Source organism: Epinephelus fuscoguttatus, linkage group LG19 (genome assembly GCF_011397635.1).
Source record: "Epinephelus fuscoguttatus linkage group LG19, E.fuscoguttatus.final_Chr_v1".
In the NCBI taxonomy this organism is placed as follows: Eukaryota; Metazoa; Chordata; class Actinopteri; order Perciformes; family Serranidae; genus Epinephelus; species Epinephelus fuscoguttatus.
The window spans coordinates 22,484,533-22,510,429 of NC_064770.1; the positions used below are offsets into that span (position 1 = coordinate 22,484,533).

Here is a 25,897-nt window from a genome sequence, read left to right on the forward strand (position 1 = left end):
CCAAGGGGCGGCACTAACTGAGGCATATTACATGCCGCCGCACGCAATTGGATAGCACAATGGCCAATCAGAGCAAAAAACAAGGTGACGTATTCATTGCACTAAGTCCCTGTTTGCTGAACAGTGGGGCTAACTGATATATTATGCTTTTGCCATATCCCGTCGGCAAAACAGCAAAAAGATCCTTCCTGGAAGTGAAGGCTTCTAGGGCAGTCTACTGTTCCTCTCTCAAGGAGTATAGTTGGCTTAGCGTTTCTTCCAAAGCTAAATTGAATGGACGCTGTTCTTCAGCAGCTGCCATCTTGGCTGTTTACTTTTCGACTCCTATGGCGCAGCGCTGTCGTCATCATGTTACGCCCGCCCAGAGCCCGCCTCTGTCAGACAGACTGATCTGATTGGTCCGATAGGCAATTCAGCGGGCTCTACTCGTTGGGGCCAGATCCCCGTGCAGTGCAAATTCGAATTTGCGAGGTTAGTAGTTTCCAGGTTAGTAGAAAGCAGCATGGAGGCCAACGAAAAAATGTTAAGGTGGTTACCTTCTTTTTCATAACTCAACCTTGTTCAGTCTTTCTCTAAAACTTGGTGCCAACTACATTTTGAACGATGTTCGAGCACTGCTTGGATGGAGAAAGATTGGTGTTCTGTACCAGCCCAGCAGTACATCATGCTGGCAAAGGGGCTAAAATTAGCACGTCCACCCAGGTGTTGTATTTTAAATTGAAGTCGAAGTTTAAATTCCAGTGGGAAAGGGGCTATGTAGAAAGAAAAGTGCAGGGGCCCCTCTGTTTTTAGGCTGGGGCAGTGTACTCAGAACAAACAAACAGATTTACTGCTTAGAAGCACAAGTGCTAAGTGAGAGTGTTGCGTCTCGTTGGTTTTCAGTGCGACTATCATCAGGCCTTTGAGCCCCTCTGATATGAAGTGTCAAGTGTTTGTTTAACCTTCACCTTTGATGTAATGAGCGAGTCTCAGTGCCATTTTAGTTCCAGTTTATTTCACTTAACATTTAAGGTCACTTATATTACAAAGGTCTAGAAAAATAACATTATAAAATATGCAATAAACTTAATTCCAACACAGGAACAAAAAAAAAACCTTAATTCCAACATTTGTAAAATCTCCATTTCCTTATTTCCATGAGTGTCTAATTGATTGCTGGTGTTTGACACCCAGGTGACAGGTGTTTGTATTTCCCTTTCTGAAACCCACGGTAGGTTTATTTAGGTTTTCACACGCAGACTACATCCACCGCCCAGCTCCTGCTCTGTCCTATACAACAGGAGGACGGCATCATCTGTGTGACTCACATTTCTATCTGGCAGCCTGAAACACAGCTGAGGTCTTGGATGTAACTTAGCCCCTCGCCTCTATAACCCCAGCTGTAAAATGACACAACTCCTCAAGTAGCTCCTCAGCAGCCATCAAACCCCAAGTGCCTGTTAAAGCTCACTGACTCCCCCTCACCTCCACCATCCCACCCTTGTCTTATAAAACCAGGAGCCATAAACCACCACTGGGCTCATTTTTACTCTCTATGTGTCCTCTGTGTTGAGACGAATGGACAATTTACACATAAATATGTCATGATAATATTTTGAATGTGATCGCTTCAATTGGGGATTCATGTTAGGCAATTTATTTTAATGGAGATCAGAGGTCAGACACTGCAAAGTAGGTGCTTAGTTTGTGTCTATGTGATCTCCAATGCAAACTGGAGTACTAGTGATTATCTACAGTCCAGTGACATTGATATAAATGGGAGACAAATTGTCTCATAATGTGCCAGTCACGTAGTCACCTGAACTGAGTGTGCACTGTGCACAATGTCCCAGTAATGAAGCAAACAGAAAGTGACTGGAAATTTTTATGACCAGCTTCCAGGCCGACACGAGGAAAACATCACCAGCCTGAGTAAGTGTGCTGAGGAGTTGGATGTCAGACCCGAAACGCCCCTCCCGATCATCACACCACCCCTTCTACTCCATGTTCTCACTCCACCCTTTTCCTCTGCCGCTCACTCCAACTCCTCTCCACGCTGTGGACCAAGAAAAGTAAGATGGAAATCCTGGCTTTCCTTCATATTTGAAAGAAATAGAAAACTACCGACAAGATCAAACTTCACTAATGAACCATGAAGTTGTGAACATGGTTATTTGGAGGCAAATCATTTCGCCAAAAGCCAGGTGCTGAATCAACTCAGGAGAGTCGTTCAATAAAATATGTATGACATATACAAATTCAGAAAATGTCATCCTACAGGCCGTAAACACTATAACTTAAGCATTCATTCTGTATTTGACTCAATTTTTAAACTGTTTAGCAAAGAAAACGCTGTGGAGTTTTGCATCTTATAGAGCTACATGGAAACAATTACTTCCTGGCAAATGCAGATCTGTTGGCAGATCTCTTCCTGAGTGTGTTTGTGTGTGTCTGTGTGCGTTCACATGTGTGTAGTTCCACTTGAGCACAAAGAGAATAATTGCCACTGAAACGTCACCAGGTTTCATTTGACAAGTGTGCTGAGCATCAGCCAAGCAACATCTGGACGCAAATGGAGAAATGACTGCCAAGCACATGCATTACAGCTCAGAACCTCTCTGCATGAGGATGCCTGCGAGGCTGAAAATTAGCTGAGAAAGTAGTGTAAAAGCTGCAGAGCGGGAGCGTCTCTTTGTCTGCCACTGCGCGCTGATTCCACAAAGTACAGCTGAATAATACAAATTAAGAAAGCAGCTACACAAATAATGGTACATGATGTCTGAGGGAAGAGAAGGGATAGTTGGTGGTAAAAGCTGCGCAAATACAAATAAAAACTACCCTAAAAATAAAGCTAAAGGTTATAGTTACCCCAAGGAAGCATAAAATCCTCATAAAATAAAGTCCTCTAATGCATAAAGATGTAATAAATATCCCTTTCAGTGTTTTTACAGGACATATTAACTTCACAAGTGGCTGCTATGACCACATCCATACACAACTCTGTATGTAGTGGCCCTTCTTTGTGCTTTTAAGCATTCAAGCCTGCAAGTTGAGGTCAATACTTGGAATTTGTGGTAATAATAAAATGTAATTAGCAGTTGTGAAAAGGTTAAAATAGGAGAGGGAGACATCGCTGCAAAAACTGAGATGAAATAAATAAAAGTGAGCATTCTAATGACTGCGAAACGTCAGACAAAATCTGCTCCGAGTGAAATGATTTCAAGGGCACACTTGTGTTTAAATGTCAAACTTAACAGCGGTAGGCTACCTAAGTAAAAGGGTCTAGGCGCACACTTAAATCCAAGGCTGATGATGTTAAACCTAATTAGAGACCGAGATTCTCAGCGAGTGGAGAAATAAAGCATCATTAAACTCTCTTTGGGATCAGATTTCAGAGTTTGGAAAATGTGTGTAGCATCTATTCTCCATCAGGTCAAAATTCACACCAGCAGCTTTAGGCTTTGACACACATCTGGCAGAGCAGAAATTCCTTATGTTTTCTAAGTCTGCACCATAGCGTCTGCAAACAAGGAGGAATACTGAAAGCCGTCCTCAGATGAACTCTGACCTGGTTAGCTGTGCCACTGAAATGTAGAGTGGTGGGCCTCTCTATTCTGCATGTTTAATGAGAGCGACTGACAAATTGAATATAAGTGCCTACTGGGGCAATGGACGGGAGGTTGGTGGAGGGGGTTAGATGAAGAAATTAGCCACTGGGGCCTGTTCTGTGTTGGCTTTAAGTGAATTTGATTGACTGTAGGGGAGTGTAACTGAGCCAAGTTATGTCAAAAACAATGGTTAGCATTTCCTTTCCTTAGGTTGTGTAAAAGAAATTATCACTGTCAACAATATGTTTTCAGGTATTGTGTGTGTGAGGGAACAACAACCTGTCCTGGTGCTGCAGTGATGATAATGGACCTCCCAGGTTAGGAATTGCATTGATATTGGATGATTCTGCCCCTCCCATCAGGCATCCAGTGCCAACGTTTAGTGCCAGTGAAGGAAGTGGGGAGACCTTTAGGGAGCAAGTTGAATGGTAAGGGCCATCTGTCAAATGAAAGACAGGAATTAGCATCACCTCACAGACCTGTGATAAATGTTTCTTCTTTTTTTTTTTTCACCTTGACCACACTCGAAACCTTACCTATGACCAAGTGTTGAAGCTGCTAAATCTTAAAGGAATACTTCACCCCCTAAATGATCATTTGTATACTCTGTGTTAGGCCGAATTTGGGAACAAAACTTTGTTTATCTCGCACGCGTCTATGGTGAACAAAGAATCCAAAAAGTGTGAAAATTCTTGATGAATTGAAATCATAAAGGTCCATGTTTAACAACAGCAAAACAATGTATTTTTGCTAAAACATGTACTTAAAACACTTCCAAACAAACAGTCTCACTCAAAGATAAGTAGTGGGCCTGTGCTGATATTACAAAAGTGTTTGGGAAGCACTGAGGGCATGGCTGGATAAATGAGACTTGGATTATACTTCACAAGTTGTCTGACAGTCTGTAAACTGATGTTTTGATGTAGATTTGTGTTGTTAATGCAGACCGCTATGACTTCAATTCGTTAAATGAAGATCTCAGTTTTTGGATTCTTCGTTCATTGTGGAGGTATTCAAGAAAAACATAATTTTCTTCACTAAATCAACCTATCACAGGGTGAGAAAGGTTCATAGAAATTATCATTTGAAGAGTGGAGTTCCTTTAACCATACCTAACCTTAAAGGAAGCTACAATTTCTTACAGTTTGGGTTTTATCCTAGTTGCCTTTGGTCATTGTTTCTATCGGTTGTGATAACACTGAGATCTTGGTATTGGCAACATTTCTAAAAGGAGGCCGAAAGAGGCAACAAGCATGACCATGCAGGATGGAAACAAATGCCAAGGTTAGCTGAAGGCACAGAATGCTTCATCAGCTAACTGATACATTTCTTTCAAACTTAACATACATGTTTTCTTGGCAGAAAGACTGTTTATATCAAAGTCTCAAAGGTCTCTCCCCAGGCATCACAACACAAGTGCAGTGGCTACTTCACTGACCTGTCTCAGCCAGGCAGCCTGTGCACACACATCTGTTGCTGGTTTTAAAGTATTGTCCTCTTTCATATGCAATTCCTCGCATTTTGCAAAGGATAAGCAATAATTGTTGAGACAACTGTAAAATGGCCATCAGTTGCTGAGTGTTTTAGAAACCGTATGACAGCATGATAGACCGCGAGGGCTGTCCAGCCTGCAGTTGTCTGGCTGAGTGACTTGCTGTGAGGTTTCATAGGCTGGATTTTGCCCCGGGGGAACAGCAGCCGAGGCTGACAGCTTTAGGGCGGTGGGGGTGGAGGGAGAACAGGAAAGAGGTGGTGCAGAGCATTGGAGGCAAGGCCATGTTTTATGGCTTTGATTTCAGAAGGACACTACATCACTTGTATGGTGATGCTGGCTGAATGAAAAAACAGGAACGGAATGGGGCCGATGCGCTGAGGTCCAGCGCAACAGGGAGGTGAAATGAAGAGTCCAGCAATGATGATGATGATTAGGCTTCCTTTGGCTAATGTGACCGCTTCGGGGCTGTCTTGCTAATCAAACTCTGGATTTTATGGTGGGATCAGTAAAGTAAACTTCATCTGGCTGCTGTCTGATTCAGCCTTGTGCACCTCATCGTTGTTCTGTGCCCTGCTTTGTTTCCCCTGTTCTTGGCTCAGAGAGCTGGCAGAGACAGGGACTGAGACGTTAGTCTGTGTCTGTATTTCACTTGATTATAGACGTCTGTAGATCAAGCCCCTTCTGTGAAAGTCAACATAACAGAAAAATATAGAGTTTCATAATTTCACAGACCATTTGTAGGTCATTGATAGCATGTCATTCTGTTTAAAAGTCAAACTATGTACAACAACCTTCTTGTTCTCATATGAAAAGTTATAGAAATACTGTATTATAATGTAAACATGACCACTTTCTTTATTATTAACATAGCTCTTTTGGGGTTATTCTTAAATGTATTTCATAAACGCCATGAGTTGCAAGTCATGTTTAATCTATTTCAGAGAAGTATGCCTCAAAGATAGACATCAGTTATACACATATCACTCTTTACGACGAAAGTTCAAGCAGATGTGGACTCCACAGAAAGATATAAGTTTTAATATGTGTTTCAAGGAAAAAATAAATACTACTCAGTTGTTCAGAATAAAACTAGAAGTGCGAACGGGTGTCATGAAAGAGTCCTTGTGCAGCTTCATATGAGACACTTGTGTCCACATTTAAGCAATTTACAGTATCATAATGCCAACCCATTCCATGACTCCCGAGGTGATGGTAACAGAGAAATAGACGGCTGTCATTTGGGATGGATATACACAGATGAGATCATTATTATGTAATTGGCTCTGCTTTTGCAGTCTCTCCCAATGTGTGAAAGCAGGCATCACCAGCGCTGGCACCCTGTGGATCAGCCAAACCTCAATGTTCGGAGAAAGGCCCACAGATCCACCATATCTGTTACAGCCTGCAGGGCAATAACTGGCATGAGACTACCGGCCTACGATCAAATGGCCTCTCACCGGCCGATTAACACTATTGGAGCCATCCAAATGGATATGAGCCTGTTAGTACTGAATGTAATGGAGGTCTGATTTTATAAAACTCAGTCTTTAAAAAAAAATCACACACACACAGTGGAGAGTGGATTTTCTGTAATGCACTACACAGGACTTGATGGAATCCAGATTTCCCTCAGCACACTACAGGATGCCAAGGAAGTACAGTAAAAAGGTTACATTAACCATCCGCTGATAAATATTCATAAGCAGTCCATATTATGAAAACAAAATGGTTGCCATGACAAATAAATAACCTTTATTTAATCACTGTATCGTAGATGTGAATTAATGTTGTTTATGTTGCCTTGAATAAACCTGAAGGGATAACATTTAACGTCCCTCAGGTTAGTAACATTGGACCCATTATTCAAATAGTGAATATTAATAAGAAACAATACAAACCTTAAATCCATTTCTAAACTAGATCAGCATCTGCAGGTAGGATCAGAGGCTAGCACATGTGGGACCAAGTCATTGTTTTGCAAGTCTCAAGTCTTTGCACTCAAGTCCAAATTCAAGTCCCAAGTTAAGACAGTCAAGACCCAAGTCCCACACTTTTTTGAGTTTTGAGCCCTAAGCAAGTCATAATGTGCTCTTTAACAGTTATTTAAACGAGAGTAAATTTACAAAATCCATGAATACTTCTTAAAAATTGTATTTATTTGTTAAAACAAGTTTGTTAGAACAAGTGCGACTAAACCTTATCATAAAAAAGAAGTGCTGACATGCTGCTCTCACAGCATGTTTTTGCCATGTCTTGTATTTAACTCATCTTATATTGGAAAAATGACTTTAACTTTCTCTTCCCAAATTTGATTAGTGAAAGGTACCGAGTCAAAAGGCTCAAGTCCGAGTGATGTTTTTTTCTTGGAATTCGTCAAGATGAGTAGACAGTCCTCAAATTGGTGACTCAAGTCACGTGACTTGTTAAAAGACTGTCATTGGGCAATCCCAATATCAATCGGTATATCTATCTATCTATCTATCCATCCATCCATCCATCCATCCATTCACCCAAACACCCGTCCGTCCGTCCGTCCGTCCATCCATCCATCCACCTATCTATCTATCTATCTATCTATCTATCTATCTATCTATCTTCTGTTGGAAGTGCCAATGAAGCACCAGTTCAATAAGTCAAATAGGCTGAAGTTTTAAAGAGTGTACTTTTTTTCCTCACAAAAACAACATGGTAGTGTTAAAGTAGCATAATTAACGACATAACTGAGGTTGTTGATGGCAGATTTGGACCAAGCCAATATAGAATGACCTGTTATCATTCGTGTCAATAAGAAATTTATGCAGAACTCCAGAGAGTAGAGAGGTTGGGGAAGTGGAGTCAGTTTTCAGAGGCGATAAAAATCAGCTGGCGCCTGTTGAGGAGGTGCCTGTGAATGTCCTGTCACCGCCAAGGACAAAGACTCTTCCCAGTCACGCCTAAAACAAGGATTTCGACCTTAATACTCACCTAAACGTTTGGTTCCTCACTCTACTAAAGTTGTTTGTTGTGTTCCATACTATACAATATCCAGAATATTTCACCTCTAACCTTTTGCAGATCTGGTTACCTAAGAGAAACCCACTAAAGAAAAGTCGAAATCAGTCACCTAAAACCAAGTGCCACCTCAAGGCCAAATGGCAGTGCTCATGAACATGATTCTTGTATGATACTTAAATTGTCTTCCCTCAACTGAAGTGAAATGCTGCTCTCCTACCTTTTCCATCTCATATTCTGTGTCGTTTTTCCATATTGTTGTTTTTCCTCACCATTAGCCTTCACCTTTAACTGTAAATTCTAGCCCCCGGAGGGACTGCACGCGTCTTTGTCACACCCTCTCCCTCCCTGGGCTTGTGATCTTTAGGCTGGTGAGAAACATGCAGAGGTTTTCCTTTTCCTTCCTGTTCCATGCACAACTTTAAGTGGTAACCCAAGAGACCTGGATTGGGCTTACTGACAAAACTTTCCACTCCCCCACACGCTCACCGCCCTGGGTTTATCAACCGGACCTCATCTGCTCCTTCTCGGGGTCTGCCATCTGCATGGTCTTCTGTATAGACACCCATTATTAAGGAGTTAGGCCTCAGTGAGCAACTTCAACCAAACTAAAGTGCGCTGAAGCCACAGTTTCAGACCACAGGAGTGCGCTGAGGTGTAGGTGCCGGGTAACTCTAGATTTTTAATTACAGAGTGTGCATGGCGGTGTGATAAGAGGGTCACGGCTTCCTGATAACCTGTTTAGTGAGTCAGAGGCTGTTTGTCGCCCAGACCGAGCATAAGCTGTGAGAACGGGACAAAACCTCATCTTTGTGTCAATACGTCTCTCTGAACTTCCTATAGACTCAAAGTAAGTGCCGCCATCTGCTTTCACCTCTGACAGCTGATACCACACACCTGAGTCACGACTCAAAGTTTCCGTCCTCCAGAGCACAGGAACAAATCTGGGGGAAACAATGAGAACACGGTCAATTTTAAAGAGGCCAACAGTGTCAAAGCTGAAAGTGGCTGAGTATGATTATGTTTATTTAGACTTATTTCAGATTATTTCAGGGCAGGCAGACAAATAGATGATAAAATTCAAACCAGGAAGTCCAGTTTGAGTAACACGTCCATGAGTTACCGTTCGGGCTGCATTTTCCTGACCAAACCTGACGCGAGTCCAAGGCAGTTATAACTAAGCCCGGCCCAACCCCGACAGACTTTCTGATTTTTGAGTCTGAACCTGACTCGAGCCTGACGTTTGTTACCTGACATTGTTATTGTTATCATGGTTACAGCTTGTCCCTTTACCATGATCACACATGGACATTGTATAAATGACCATCAAAAGGCTACTGTTACGCACAGTCAAACACGCCGCACGCACAGCAGTGCAGGACCACACTGTACACACACTCAGTTGGAGCTGAGCCTGTGTTGCGTTCAGGCATTGTCACGTAAATAACAAATTACAGCTCTTGAATAGGTCAGAGCACAACACAGCAGCATTTCAAGTGGGCCGAACCCCAACCAAACCCAAACAAAATTTTCGATTTGTCATCCAAACCCAGCCCGACCCGTCAGGTTCTGCAAGGTCCCATTGGGCTTGCGTTGGCTATCCACACTGTAGCCCAAACACACCAAACTAAAAACAAAGAACCAGCGGCAATGAAGGCTGACTGTTTCATCGGCTCGCGTCACATGTGTCTCGGCCAAAAAGTTGCACATGAACACACCACAAGCAATATAGCCAATGGCTAACTAGCACATACTTTCTGTGCCTGCATGAGAGGAAATAATTCTCTTTACCAGCAGTGGTAGTTCGTATTTGTCACCAAAAAAGGGAAAGCGAAAGACCGACAGGATGTATTCAAGATGCTAGCTAGCCAGTTAGCATATTTACAACACAAAGAACAAAGGATATTTACAGAGCCCTAGTGAATAATAACATGAACAGTTACAAATAGCATAGTAAATAGCGAGTTCAGTGACTAAAAATATAATCTTACTTAATATGATAAGTTTGTATTGATCTTACTCTTGACTTTAGCTATTTGTTTACTTTCCTCACTTCTTTTCTTGTGCGCTGAAATGAACTGCCAATCCCCGGGCAGGCTCCACCATCTCCAATGGCATTTTTAACATGCTAAATCAGCCAACGAGGGCTGACTTGTGCCAACGGTGTTGCACACATGGTAAAAACTAGGGTGAAAGACGCTCACCACATGGCCAACACTGACTTACAGCCGACTGCTTGGTGTGTCAGGGCCATTAACCATACTGTAGTTCCATTCAACAGGCTAATTTTATAATAATCTTGATTATCTTGTGCATACTGACACTCCCTCAAACATCCCTCCATTTATCATGACACTAAGACAACCAACTGGTGTGCCAGCTAGCTAACCTGTGGTGACCTCACCACTCAAGTGCCAGGACACAGGAAGGCATTGCAGACAGGACAACACTGAGCTCTGCAGCAAATCTAATAAACCAGTTACAGTTTTCTTTCTCCCTCCAAGAATAGTAACCAAGCTGCTCAAATATGGTATCTCAGGAAATAGTGGAGGACAATTTCCTTTGAGCGTAACATTAGAATGCACGAGCCTGGCTCCCGGAGGTTCGGGGCCACCACCGCTGGGCCGCTCCAATTAGATGGCGCTTCCCTGCTGTGGCTGAGCCAGCCTGAACACAGGAGCACCCGAAAAGGAGCTGGAGGAAGAAATGGAGGAAGGAGTGAGGGGAGACACACACACAGCCTGGAGTGTTGTATTATACTTGGCGCGTATCTCGCCTAACGTCTCTCCCTGTCTACACTTCTGGCCCCTGAATATGCTGCAAAGTGATCAAATAAGGAGACGAAAACATGTAAAGATGGAGAGAGTGAAGACAAAGCTCCTCCTGCTGTGGCCGACTGTTATCTTTGATTTTTTTTTTTAAAGTGAATATTTAAAGGAATCTCTTCATTTTCCTGAATTACACTTGTTTTGGATTTTATCATATTGCTTACTGACAAAAAGGAAAAGTGACAGAATACACTGGTGAATCCAGTCAAGTGGAAAATTGTTGGAAAGTCTGATTCCAAATTGTGTTGACTCACACGTCACTCCCTTCTAAAAAGTCAGTAAATAGCAGCTCCAGCAGCCATGTAGAAACCACACGGAGGCCACAAAAACTGCTTGTGTTTTCTCTCACAACTTTCCAAAGTTAGTAAAGATCATCTGATCAATTGTAGACAACTTGAAAAAGTTAGAGAAAGGCTAAGTTATTTTCTCCTTTTCAGTAACACACATCTAACAAAGTGCAACCCTCTGATTGTTGGTGTTCCCTAGTTCTTCCAGGATGTGGGTAATGAGTCCTGTCCCCACAAACCAAGGGCAGGTAGGAACCAATTAGCTCATGACCAAGGGAACACAATGACTCCACTTAAACACCACACATGAAAATGCAAAGTACTATAAATGACAATGAAGTAATAATTTACCAGTAACTCAATAATGCTGAATCTATTACTACATAAATATAAATAATGTACTCATTAATAAATATCACAGTTACTTAAGTAATAAAATAACGCAAAAATATAATGTGTGCAGTAATTATGGTTACAAAAGCAACTTCACTGCGACCCCAACTCTATATCACAGTGATTGAATGGAATGTTCTCATTCAGTAATGAGTCAAGATATACCCCAATGCTCATATAAAAACATGAATGAAAAACTGTAAACACATTCGTGCTGAAATACAAATCAAAATGTGACACATTAGCACTTTCCCAATCTCTGAACTTCCATCCAAACGTTTCTGTATGATTAAAGCCTGTAGGGCCAATATTTCAAGCTGATCTGGTGTAGCCAACAGAAATCCGAGCCAAGATTTTTCTTCTGTGCGTTCCATCATTTCAGCTGATCTCTATAAACTGATACCTCCATGTGAATGTTGAGACATTTTTAATAAGCTAATATAAAGCTAACGCTTTGTCACATCATAGCCAGAGGGTTCTGGGATTGTATTTGAGCCAATGCGTTCCACTTCTCCATATGGACTGTTTACCATCATTCAGACGTTATTGGTCAGTATTTCTCAATAATAATAATAACATGTCCTTTATAAAAATTGAGTATGTACAAAATGAGTCCTAAAAGAGGACTCAGATTATAGAAACCATTTTTGGCTTTTGTTCGCACATGCAGAATATTTCTGATAAATCTTGCTCTGTCGCCTACAGACTCTTCATACATATGCAGTTTATAGATATTAGCACTTTTCTTGCCTGCAGGTGGTGATATAATTTTTATGTACACAGTACATCAACTTAAATGCTTTAATATAGTATAAGTACCAAAAGTAAAAGTACTCGGAATGATCTATTCCAGCACAATATATTACTGGATATTAATCAGTGATAAATTAATGTCTTACTCACTTTACTGTAATATCAGAGCTGCTAAAGGTGGGGCTAAGCTTTACTATGTTATATACTACTGGTTAGCTTAACCTATTACATCAAATATTCCTTTCTTCTTTGTCGTCTTCTTCCTCTTATATTTTGCATTAAAAATCTTAATCTGTAACTAAGACATCCAGCAAATGTAAGAGTTAAATGTAAAATATTTCCCTTTGAAATATAGTGGAGTAGAAGCAGAAAGTAGCGAAAATGAAATATACTCAAGTGCAAGTACCTCAAAACTGTACTTTAGTTAAGCCTTGTTCCGACCAAGTAGACTGGTTCAGTTCAATTTGTTACAAATTGTAATTGTTATTTTTGCGTTTCCTTTGTCAAAGGTTGTGGATGGTGCCAATTAAACTGTTCTTTTCTGTAATGTTTTTTCGTCACACCTCTGTTAGGATACCTAGCACACTGCTCCAATAGAAATACTGCAGTCCATTGGTTAGTCGATACAGAATCTACACTCTTGCTCCGACTACAGCGGACTGTAACAACTGTTCCTACGGTGGCAAATTTACATACATTAGTCAACTAGAACTAAAAAATGAACAATCAGTGAGGTGCAGACATTCCCCTGGTGAAGAACAAATACAGCAAGAGCAGGATGGTGCAGTGACGCAGCTATTACCATCTGATAACAACTCTGTCTACATCGAGAGTACTGTCTGGGGTGGAAACGCATAACAAATCTACCTTTTAGATAGATATATGTAAGGGTTATGCACAGTTCTAAGGGTACTATGCAGAAAGTGTTTGGTGGAAACGCAGCTTAAATGTACTTAGTTACATTCCACTACTGGCTGGATGATGCCAGTTGAGCAGGTGCTGAGTATTAGTGGCCCTCTGTAACCGTCACAATAATATAGAGGTATAAAATTATTTGATTGACTTCTTGCTGTGACTCTATTGCGGAAAAGCACTCTGTCATACAAAAATTGGAAGTTGATGGCATTTTATTTTTGAACATAAATGATAATATAGACCACCATGTTTGCACAAGTAGTCCTAAAGTAGGACAAGACTTGAATGATTATTGTCTAAATATGTATGAAGATGAACATGTTACCTTCAAATGTGTGTGTATGGTCATTAAATGCAGTTCGTTGACCTTCTCTTTTTCCTTTGCCCTGAAATAGGATTTATCAAGAATAGACTTGGCTTTCCCCATTGTAATAAGACACTGTTTTAAAGCCCTTGAAGTATGCCATTGTTCATTTCACCCCTGCCCTTTCTAAACGTATTAATCCCATTGCCGTGGTCTAATGCTGAAATCCCCAGTGGAAACACCTAAGAGGCCTGGATCTGCTCGACCACACAAGATATTCCCATTTCCCCTGCAACAAGTGATATCAAAGGTATGACTGTGGTCACTGCTGAACAGCTAAGAGGAAGTACATCTGTAGGCCATCCATTTGTGAGCATTCAGCAAAGGTTTGGGTACTGGCTCTGATGCAGGTGCTATCCTCTGGAAGGTGATTAGATATCATCACTCTTTCATTAACTCAGTATTTCTAGTATCACGGTGACTGTGTAGAAAGAATGGTCCTTTTCATCGGCCGTCCCAACTAATGAGCCCTGCTGAAAGGACCATGTTAAGGTGGGAGGATAATGAAACAGGAGAGAAGGGGGGAGAAATGTGACAAAAAACATGACACCAGGGATCTGTGAAACACTGCAATGTGGGTGCTTTCTACATGTAAATATTTAAATATATGTCTTAAAATGGTTCCCACTTCAGTATCACTATGATCATTAAATATGGGTACTTTCTTAGCTAAAAACTTTCTAGTGAGAATTTTTTTAAAAAATGATGTAAACAAGGGCATGTGACATGACTGAAAAGAGGAAATTGGGAAACACATTAGAGTTTATTTTTAGGTTATGGCACTGCAGGCGACAACAAAGGTCTTGTTTCACCTGATCATAGAAACAGGTGGGAGGGGAGAGGGGCTGAATATTCCATTACGTAGACCAGACCTGAGCACATACAGGTTCTTTGTGAAAGGTGTCTCTGTGTGCAGGCAGAGGTGCCACACTGACATCATCCAGAGCTGTGGATGGGACTTTTCATGTGTTGTGGTGCCAGGGAGCTGCTATAGTACTGTCAGCCAGCCTGAGTCAGCACTGCGCTCCAGACACAACTGTGCAAGAATCCATGACGGAAGAGAGCTTCACAACTTACACCGCATTTCTGCTCAAAACCACCTAAACATGATGTCTTGGCACTAAGGGATTAGTACATTTCAACAACGCTGGATTTTTGGCTAACTCATTGTATTTAAAAATACAGTTATTATAAGGGTTACTAAGGAAAACACTGGTGATATAGGTCTTAGACCTAAAGTAAGAAGGACTGGTTGCCTTTGGAATGCTGAAGCAGGTGAATTTGTTCTAGAAATCCTGACTATGAAATTGTTTATGGGTCGCGAATGAAATCTGGACAAAACTCAACTATAAAGCGGCTAAAAATGATTTAATAAAGTCTAAGGTATTCCATAAATTCCCTCGTGATTATAGTGGTAAACAAGCTGTTTATATTAAAGGTTCAGTCGTAGGATTTAGGGGCATCTATTGGCAGGAAATTGTATGTAATATCCATAACTATGTTTTCATCAACCTGGTCTCACTCCGAAGTCATCGAAATCCGGTGATTGGGCGGTTATTTGCAACATCAGACACTGACGAACGAAGCCGCCCTTTAACATCGGCATGATAAGCGGCTGGTCACCTTTTATAGTTTAACGGCACTCAGCAGCTTCAGGGGGAAATGTGACGGGAAAAGAACGGGAGTTAAGACGGCAAAAGTCCGACAAGGGAGGGGAGGGGGGATGGGTCTGACTTTCACCCAGGAGAGCAGTGTTCAGTCCCGTAAGATTATAAAGCCATTGTTCTATTTTCCTAAACCCAACCATTAGTTGTTGGAAGAAAAAAAATGTCAATTCGCATTGCTGTACTGATGTAATGCGTTTATTTTGACAGAGACTGCATGTAAACGTTAAATTTCCTGTGAAAATGGGAGTGTAATTTGAAAGAAGACAATGCATGTAACAGGTATAACTTGACACAGCGTCCCAGAACGTCAACAACCAACGCACCCAAGGTACCTTTCAGGTGGTATCTGGATGACCAAACGTCGATAGGCGACGAGGTCAGAGTGAGAATGTGCTGTTTTCATTGGTTTATAATCACCTGAATATAAGAATCATTGTGTTTTAGTTACCTTAAAATGAGCCATCTAAATCAACATAAGGAGTGGGTCCTCTGCCATGGTGTCCGCCATGTTGTTCTACTGTAAATCAAGCGGACAAAAGCAAACACTTGCTCCAGATATGGCCATTCACATTTTTGTGTGCGTTGCCCAACGTAGTTTTACTACAGCTTGGCACGCAGGAGAAGTTTTGGTTCTGCAACCTCACCACTAGGAGCCATTAAATCCTACAGACTGGACCTTTAACATCTGGATAACACTTTGTAATCTTTGCAGAGTGGCCTCTATGGCCGTGAGTGGAAATTACAACATAATGACACATTAAAATTGAATTGATTTTCCAACATTTTCTGAGGTGGGTTGCTTTAATGTCTACTTTCTTGAGTGAAAAAGTACATTCTGGATCTTGGAAACTGTACTTTGACAAGAGGAAAATCTCAACTTGAGGTCCGCTTACTTGCTTTTTGTGAATATTTCAACCACATTTTCAGAATCAGAATCAGAGATACTTTATTGATCCCTGAGGGGAAATTGTTGAAGCAGTCTGTCTGGATGGAGTTTGCTCAAACCAGGTTTTTGTTGCTCCTCCAGAAAGAAATGTCATTAAATGCGAAAAGACAGTAAAAGCAGAGAAAGTAAAAAAAGACTCAGTATCGTCAGTAACACAGAAATAGCTCAAGTTTACTAACATTAGTCAGCATGAGCTACTGGTCATACAAATGGATGTCTAAAGAGAAATCAATACAGTATTAAAGGTGAGCACCTGTTTATTCCTATGAAAGTTCCTCATCGGTGCATGAAGCCAAAAAAGCTCAGTCTCAGCTCAGTCTCAGTCTGAAATTAACAGGATCTTCCACATACTAGGGCCCATAGTGCAAGCACACTTGGGTAGCCAAAGGCGGCTGAGCAGCTAACTTCCACCGGCCAAGCGGCTAACTTCCGATTTAGCCCTCCACTAACTTCTAGAATTCTAGACTTTCAAAATGTTGCTGGACCAAACGGATAAATTAACAAGTCATTTTGCAGGGTCCCAATGGCATCACATAATGGACCCTGAAGTTGTAATTCCACATTTGGCCACTATGTTAAATTGGTTTCAAAGCCCTGCACTGTTCCTGGGGGCTTAGTCATGCCAGACCAAGTAAGGCTATAGAAGCAAAAGTGCAACTTGGGCGAGGGTGTGTTTTATTGCTTCTGAGTTAAACTTTTCACAGGTAGACTGTGTTATTTGTCCTTCTAAAAGTAGCATAGTCTCAGTTTTTACTTGTATCATTGCAAATAACAGTGACAGCACAAGACGTGTTATTTTACTCCATTCTTTTAACCTGTCACCTGTTCTTTGTTGAATGGACCCCTGTTGAGGATGCGAACCCATGATTAGCCTCTGCAAAGACCCAGGTGATGTCATAACATTTTGTCAGCACTCTGAGAATGAGCCATTGTCATTAGGACATAATTACAGGTCAGGCTCTACTATTGGAAATGCAGGAGAGTGACCTGCAGAGATCACACTCGGCTTTAACAGCATTTCATTGTCATTTGAACCGACTCAGAGGTCACTTCACCCCAAGGCACGGAGGGAAACTTGTAGTCACTCAGCAGAGTTCAATATTGGATGTGCTTCTCAGGTGTGTTGTCAGAAAGATTCGATGGTGAATGTGGGGATTTTATGCAAGCAGCTTCTCTAGGAATTAACAAGACACAGATTCCATTAGAAGAATTTTGTATATTTTCAGTGAAGCTATTTTTTGTTGCTGTTTTATTGTGGTTTTAACATAAAACTATGGCTCGGTGTTGGCTCCGATCCAACGCCCATGATGTTTATCAAGAACTATTGGTTCTCCCTCTCTCTCCGAGACCATCATGCATTTCCTTCCCTGCAGATACACTATCAATGAGTGCCCAAGGTATTTCAGTTTACTAAAAGCCAGGAGGAGATAAGGCTGAGATTACAGTGGCACTATCTGCAGAGGAGGCCAGAGAAAGGAGAAGATATACAAGAAAGCGTGCGGCAGCAATTACCACACACTGCTGGTCACACAGGGGTGAAGGCCAGAATACATTTGTTTCCCAGTTGGACTTCTTTAGTGGCATAGCTGAGCTATCTCATGTGTTATCTGACCTGATGATGGAGGTGGCAAATGCTGTGTCAATTAATAATTGCACGGTTATCACTGTTAATGCAGCTTATGCATGAAGAGTATAATTTGAAATTAATGCTTTACTGCTATTGTATTGTGTTTTCCAGAATCTAGAAGAGAGCTGTGGTCTTCGAGTGTCTGCATGCTTTCACCCCTTAGTCACACTGGTGAAGCCACTGGGAGCTGTTGTGGTTCTGCGTGGGATATCAGGGAGGTGTGAGAGAGTCAGAGCAGGGAATATAAGCCCATCCTTCTGAAGGTGTCAAGGCCTTGATAAGTCCTGTTTAAACTTTACCCTTTGCAAAATGCCATGTGTCAACAGTTCCCCGTGGCCAAAGTGCTCTGATCTGGTTAGGCAAACACCTGGGGCAGCCCCTCCATCCATTCAAGACTCTAGCTGACGATGGGCGAGGGTACGAGGGTCCTACGACCAAACTGGCCCAAACTTTTTCAAGAATTAACAAACAGACAGGTAAATTGACGAGGAGCCGCCAGTGGGAGCAGCCGGAAGGAAAGTTCAGATGGTTCGCCGATTGCATTTTCTCACTTCTACCTCTTGCAGTCTTCTGCCATGTCTAGGGCAGTTGGCACTAGTCGCGGAAAGTCTCAGACAGGTGTTATGTCGGTTGTGAGTGGTTGAAGCCACCTCTGCCTCCGCTGCCTCTGCCACACTATTTGTCACTCAGTGACGTCTTCTAATTCTTCATGGCTCTCGTGGAAGATAATTTAAACGCAGCAAAGGTGTCAATGCATTTCTTGCTATTGCAACATGTCTAATGGATCTCAGCATTTTACATCCTGATTCCTCTTTTAGGTCAGTTGTTTGACAAGCAGTCTTAAAAGGCAACAACGCAAAAATTTCATAAACTTACTGTGCTATCACCCACACATACACAACACTAAAAGTTTTTTAAAAAGAGAAGCGGTCTGCCCAAACATTTGCAGTGGAATCTGAGAGAGCTAGGAGAGGTGGAAGACATGATTTGGCAGTTTACCCCCACTGTTTGCCTCAAAATTTTGACGCCATGGCTCGAAGTCAAGCTGAGAAGTTTCCCAAGACCTGCTCGGCCTGCAGGCGGGTATTCCATGTTAAGCTGTGAGCCTGGCCCCCGAGGATCTGTGTGCCCCCCCCGCTCCCAAGCGTAAGTCAGTCTGCAGGGCACCTCAAACCCTCTGCAGTCAGCACTGCGGGGGCGCGAACATGCCCGACCACACCTCTGATGCCTCTGTGTTATAGCCATCACTGGGTTTCCTCCTCTGCATGCTGAGACCCGTCACCTCTACAGCTCAGCAAACTCATCTGGCAACAACACAGCTTAAAAACTGAAAATGACATAAAACATTTACCTCTAATGAGACACAGTATGTTGTCTTGTACTAACAAAACGTAAGAGTATCATTTGCTGCTTGACATGAGCTGCAGCCCTCAGAGGCATCTCAGAAGTTACTCTTCATTGAGGGAAATGGATCAAGGATTTCAGCCCAAGTACAGAGAATCAGGTTACTTTGAACTGATACAAAATCAGCACAATTATACCCATTAGCTACCCATGAAACAAAAACAACTTTAGTTTTTCCAATCCCCTCTGTTTCTCACCCACATGAACTTTGGAAGAACAACATTTCTAAATTGTATGTCATCTAGTTGTGTGCAGGGAAGCTGACACGCCACAGCCTTGATTCAACCAATAAGACACAGAGCAGAAATAGAAGGTATATCTGATATGTGACGTAATAGGCTGTTTTTAATGAAAATGTCAGGGTCAAGATAGACTGAAAGACTCTAACAGGAACCTTGAACCTTTATGGAGATAGATGATATTCATAGGAAACGTTTATTTTTAGCAGTGAAAGGCACCGAGTACTGACAGACAATTACTGAACAAATATATTCTGCAATGGTATGATAAAGGTATGATAAAATGTGAATTTATATTAAAAAATGAAAATATTGTGCATATCCTTTTACACAGTCCTTATGTAAGTTGTCTTACAGTTATAAAATCCTAGACTGCATCTCATCAGCACCTCTTATACATATTATGTGTATAGAAAAGTCCTTATAGATTTAATAAGGGAATGGATTTGATCAGATTTTACTTTCAGCAGTCTACTTTATGAAAACAAATATTTTCCATTTCTAAGCAACTTTAAATGTGTCTCTGTCATCTTAAATGACCAAGCTACTCATTTACACATCTTAACTAACAGAATTCATTTACTAATACATTCGCTGTACTTTTTTTTAAACTGATTATTAACGAAATCAAAACGTTGTGATAAAAATAGAAAACCTTCGATCTTTTCATGTCTATCCCTCGACTCATAACTTACAGTCGGATTTGGTTTCTAAACTTGAATACATGGATTATAGTGACTGAACCCTCTCAACAAAGTGTCCTTTGTCCACCGAAAACAAGTGTTGGAGCAAATCCAGCAAAGTAGATTTCAGTGTTGCGACACGTTTTTGTTTTGCTCCGCTCTTTCCACTGTCTTTATATTTAAACGTGTTGGCGCCTCTAAGGAAAATTCATATATGTTAAATATAATATCATATTCAAAATTGCCATGCATTTATATTTTTGTTAAGTTAGTAACATTATGATCATAATAATCCTCATTTTCATTATTATTCGAGTATTATAATCGTTATTATCATTATTATTATTATTACTACTACTTTTATTATTATTATTATGATCATTATTATTATTATTTTCATATAGATCAATGTATTAATGATAAAAATGCAAATAAATTACAAATCAGCAGTCATAACACATTCAATCAATTAAAAGAATAATCTTCAACCTGTTTAGAAAGAAACCCCTGTTTATCTCAAGACATGGGTAAAGTTGGAGATACATTCATGTGCCTTGTTGATTCTTTTCAAGACGACGTAATGTTTTGTTTTGCAATCTGCTCCAACAATAACTCGTCTGCCGGAAAAAGGAAAGGCACAAAACATAAATGTTGAGCGGGAACTTAATATTTGAAATATGATTTTGTAACACCCTCTTAGTTTGCTCCGCTCACTGCAGCCCCTGCTCGGTTGCAAGACTCCCTCTCAAGTTTCTGGACTGCTGTCTCCCCCTATTGGCCCCTGAGCTCCTCTGTGCAGAACTCAGCAGCCAGACTGAACTGTCTGTGTGCAACAAACACTTTGGACGCGACTGCCCGCTTGTTGTCACAGACGCGTAAATATGAATGTTAATTCCAATGAAATCAGATTTATAAAAGATCAGATTAAAAAATGTAATTTTGTCCAAATGAGAACTGCTTTTATTTCTGAATAAACCAACTTGTGTATCCCTTAAGTAGATCTCATATAAACAGCTGACTACTTTCAAATATAAAAATATGACCTTTATTGGGAAAACAAGGGATTGTCAGTCCGGGGAAAGATGTGTAAAGATGCAAATAAGTCTGCAATTTCTGTAAAATGAAACTAAAAGAAAGAAAGTCTATAAACGCATAATAGAGATCAAGCCTATATGAACTAAATTAAAATGTATTTATGCTTGTAAAAGTCTCATCCAGTTGTCGATACTGATTTTGTGTATAATCAAAGAAAATTCGTGGTATGGTATATTATCATATATTTAATCTCCATATCACTATAATATTAAAATGCTTCATATAACATTTGTGGTTAAAATTTGTAATCACAGCCCCCCTTTTTATTTTTCTCTCAGCTGGTGCAATATAAACTTTTAGATGTTAACTTTTAAACTTTAAGTTATAAATGAAACCAAAGATAATGAAGGGGAAAAACACCTTTTTCCTACTGGAACTTGGTTTTCGCTGTTGTTGACTGCAGAGTTCTGAGCAGAGTCATATTACGTCTCCGCCTACAAAAAGTTTCCCCCAATCATTTCCTTGCCGTCAAACATAAATCCAGCCATCGCCGCCTGTGCTCCTAGACTCTTCAGCAATCCTCCAAGAGCAGATCTCTCAGTCACATTTCTCTTTAAAGTCCCTCTTGCAAGGTTGAGCATTAGAAGGTTGAGCTGCAGTTTGCCTTCTCACCTGCCAAACTGTAAAAAGTCGAATGCGCGTAACGACTTTTATTTTTGACTTTTTTTATTTACTTCAAGGGATTCAACTTTGCCAGTCACGCTGTGCGCACTCACAGGCTGTCACTGCAGTCTTTGGGCACAGCACTTGGATTTAGACAGAAGGATTTCTCCCATCTTTTGGTGTTTGTTTTTCACTGCGAGAAGCTGTTCGTTAATTTTTTCGCATGAATCTCCTCGACCCTTACCTGAAGATGACAGAAGAACAGGAGAAGTGTCACTCTGACGCTCCGAGTCCCAGCATGTCTGAGGACTCCGCAGGCTCGCCGTGCCCGTCCGGGTCCGGTTCGGACACTGAGAACACCCGGCCGTCCGACAACCACCTTCTCCTGGGTCAAGACTACAAGAAGGAGGGCGAAGAAGAGAAGTTCCCCGTGTGTATCAGAGATGCCGTGTCCCAGGTGTTGAAGGGTTATGACTGGACGCTGGTGCCCATGCCGGTGCGCGTTAACGGCTCCAGTAAAAGCAAACCTCACGTCAAAAGACCCATGAACGCATTCATGGTGTGGGCTCAAGCTGCACGACGGAAGCTGGCCGATCAATACCCGCATCTGCACAACGCGGAACTCAGCAAAACCCTGGGCAAACTCTGGAGGTAGGTTCGCTTTGCATTCCCAGTCATTTTTTGCAGTGCGTTTTTACGCGCCGCTGTGCGCTGCGCACCATTTCTTCGATGAAATGCACCACCTGCCTGCTGTTTCACGTAGCTTCACAGGGAATTTGACTCATGCATTTTTAATTCTATCTCTAAATATTACAGATTTTTCTTTTTTTATTGTGATTTTCGACACACTACAATTTTTTTGTTGGCTTAAGAAACCTTTTACAGCTTCTTCTTGATTATGGATATGAAATCAATACATGCAGTAATCAGTAAAATGAATGTTTCTTGCAATAACTTATCAACTGTGTCACGTGCTTGTTGTTAAATGAAAGCCTTTTAATGTGAACCTCCATTTCTCTGTGATATCTTCAGATTGCTCAACGAAGTAGAGAAGCGCCCATTCGTGGAGGAAGCTGAGCGACTGAGAGTGCAGCACAAGAAAGACCACCCCGACTACAAATATCAGCCACGGCGGAGAAAATCTGTCAAGAACGGGCAAAACGACCCCGAGGACGGCGAGCAAACCCACATCTCTCCAAATGCCATATTCAAGGCGCTGCAGCAGGCCGATTCACCAGCGTCCAGTATGGGCGAGGTGCATTCTCCAGGAGAGCACTCAGGTAAGAAAATTTAAAAAAAAAAAAAAAATTAAAAAAATAAGATAAAGGAAAATAAAAGCAACTTTCTAGTATTTTTTGAATGTGTTTGAGACTGTAGAAATAAAAAAAAAACAGACAGAATCATTAACAGACACCCGTTAATGATTCATCATTAATGATTAGTGGGTTTTACAAGCCATCATGCAGATACACCTGTCAGTGCTCAGGTTTCCTCCTCCTGAAAGCATTTACATTTACGCTTTATCACTTTTTACACAAGCTAACTCTGCTTTTCCTCTGACCAGGTCAGTCCCAGGGCCCACCAACACCCCCAACTACCCCCAAGACAGACCTCCCCTCCAGCAAAGCTGACCTGAAGCGTGAGGGGCGCCCCATGCAGGAGGGCACCAGTCGCCAGCTCAACATCGATTTTGGAGCTGTGGACATTAACGAGCTGAGCAGCGAGGTCATCTCCAACATCGGGAGCTTTGATGTCGACGAGTTCGATCAGTACCTGCCACCTCACAGCCATGCTGGGGTGACCGGAGCGGCCCAGGCTGGCTACACCAGCAGCTACGGCATCAGCGGCTCCTCAGTCAGCCAGGCGGCCAATGTCGGAGCCCACGCCTGGATGTCCAAACAGCAGCAGCAGCAGCACTCTCTGACCACCCTGGGTGGAGGAGGAGAGCCAGTCCAGCAGGGTCAACAGAGAACCACCCAGATCAAAACAGAGCAGCTGAGCCCCAGCCACTACAGCGAGCAGCAGGGCTCCCCACAGCATGCCACCTATGGGTCCTTCAACCTGCAGCACTACAGCACCTCCTCTTACCCCTCCATCACAAGAGCACAGTATGACTATTCAGACCACCAAGGTGGTGCCAACTCCTACTACAGCCACGCGGCGGGCCAAGGCTCCGGCCTGTACTCCACCTACAGCTACATGAGCCCAAGCCAGAGGCCGATGTACACCCCGATCGCTGACACCACCGGGGTGCCCTCTGTGCCCCAGACCCACAGTCCGCAGCACTGGGAGCAGCAGCCCATTTACACACAGCTCTCCAGGCCATGAGGAGGCGGCCCTCAGCACTGACTGTACAACACCCATCTCATGCATAGACTTCTTGCCCGTTGGCCTTTGTGCCTCCATGACACACACCCTTCATTGCCAACAGAAAAACATGACAAGGACTTTTTTTATAGTACTGAAAATATATCTTTGGATTGGCTCACAACAGTGCCTTTTGTATTGGTTGGAATTGTGATTATATTTTTTTAGATATAATGTTTTAAAAAAAGTTAAGTCCTCTGTGAGGACATACTGGTTATAAATATTTTAGTATGTACTGTGTATGTGTTCTACTCTTGTCATCATCGTCATAATCAGTGTCATCAGCATCCTCATCATCACGATTTGAAGGTTTAACACATCTTAAAGGAGCGGGTACAAACACCCTCAGTGGCCTTACTTCTCACTAATGTATTTTTTGTACAGAAGTAAGAAACATCTGTTTACTGACACTGCCGTCTTATAATACCTACAGCCTACTTTCTGCTTTGATTTTTTTTGTACTGTACATATTTTATTGTAATTCCCATGAGATGCAAGAATTGAGCAATGCAGGTTCAGAATAGATTTGAATTTTTGGCCATGATATGACCGTGTCATCAGTGAATTAGTCAAATATTCTACTTATTGTTCTTTGCTTTAGCTCAAATTATTGTGTTGGAAACGCCATAGCAGGTGCCATGTAACTCTACTAGGGGCCTTACTGTGTTGCTAGATGTAACCGAGCAATGCTTGCTTTTATCTGGGTACTGCCTTGATACCATTGGTGCCTCTGGAGCCACAGTTGGGAGGCTCCGTCCACTGGCATTGCGGTGTCAAAACCACAGCGTAGTTCTGACTTCCTGCTTGAGGAGATGCAGGAAGTGACCTTTGACCTGATTCTCCTCAGCAGCCAGCAGGTCTGAGTCTGGCGTGCTTCTATCATTCCTACAGCCCCATCCTTTATCCTAACCTTTTTTTTTTCCTTAATTTATTCTTTAGCATTAATTTTATTTGAGAATAACTATTTGCAATTATCTTTTTAATTCAGCAGCGGCTAACTGAGATGAAAAGTTTTCAGTGGACTAGTTTGCTGTCATGTGGTACAAATTTGTTTATTTATCATTTGTAAATGTTTCCGTATAAAAGTTTCTTTTATTCATGACTTAGTTATGTACAGATTACTTATAATTACACAATGAGTCTTTCTCTTTTTTTAAAAAAAGAAAAGAAAAACTGGAAGTTTTCTCTTTTTTTTTCCTTTCTAACAAATGAATTAATGGATATGGAAGCTGCGGCTGTTTTTGTAAAGAATTTGCTGGAATCAACAGGATACTTTTTGTTTTTGGAAAAAAAAAGTTGTGTTCCTCATTTTATATTCTGTATCATTAGTTCTCATCTCGTCATCTCCTTAATGCAGTTTCCGTAGGTAAACATGGCATTGTCTTAAAAGCTTATCTTTTGTATTATATTGTTTGCAATAAAAACAAAACACTGAGAAATACGTGATCGCCTTGTGCCTTTAATTATCAGCATGTTTCATACATTATTATCTGTGTTGTAGTGTTTATCAGACAAAGATCAAAGATCTTTCATGACAAGGTACCTTCTTCCGGCAAAGACCAGCTAAATTACAGTGTTAGCATACTTTCTGAGTCTGAATCACTTTGGAACAACTCTAAAAAAACAAGATTGTTTTAATGTGACACAGATAAT

The 25,897-nt window shown here is 41.5% G+C and overlaps 1 protein-coding gene across 1 annotated transcript; it reads left to right on the plus strand.

The window, feature by feature from the left end:
* The first annotated feature begins 21,771 nt into the window (after nt 1-21,771).
* Nucleotides 21,772-25,685, plus strand: LOC125879463 (transcription factor Sox-9-A-like). Its single transcript, XM_049561363.1, has 3 exons — nt 21,772-22,528; nt 22,910-23,157; nt 23,442-25,685. Exons 1-3 carry the CDS (start codon nt 22,101-22,103, stop codon nt 24,203-24,205), a joined length of 1,440 nt encoding a protein of 479 aa, XP_049417320.1. The 5' UTR covers nt 21,772-22,100; the 3' UTR covers nt 24,206-25,685.
* The last annotated feature ends 212 nt before the right edge of the window (nt 25,686-25,897 follow it).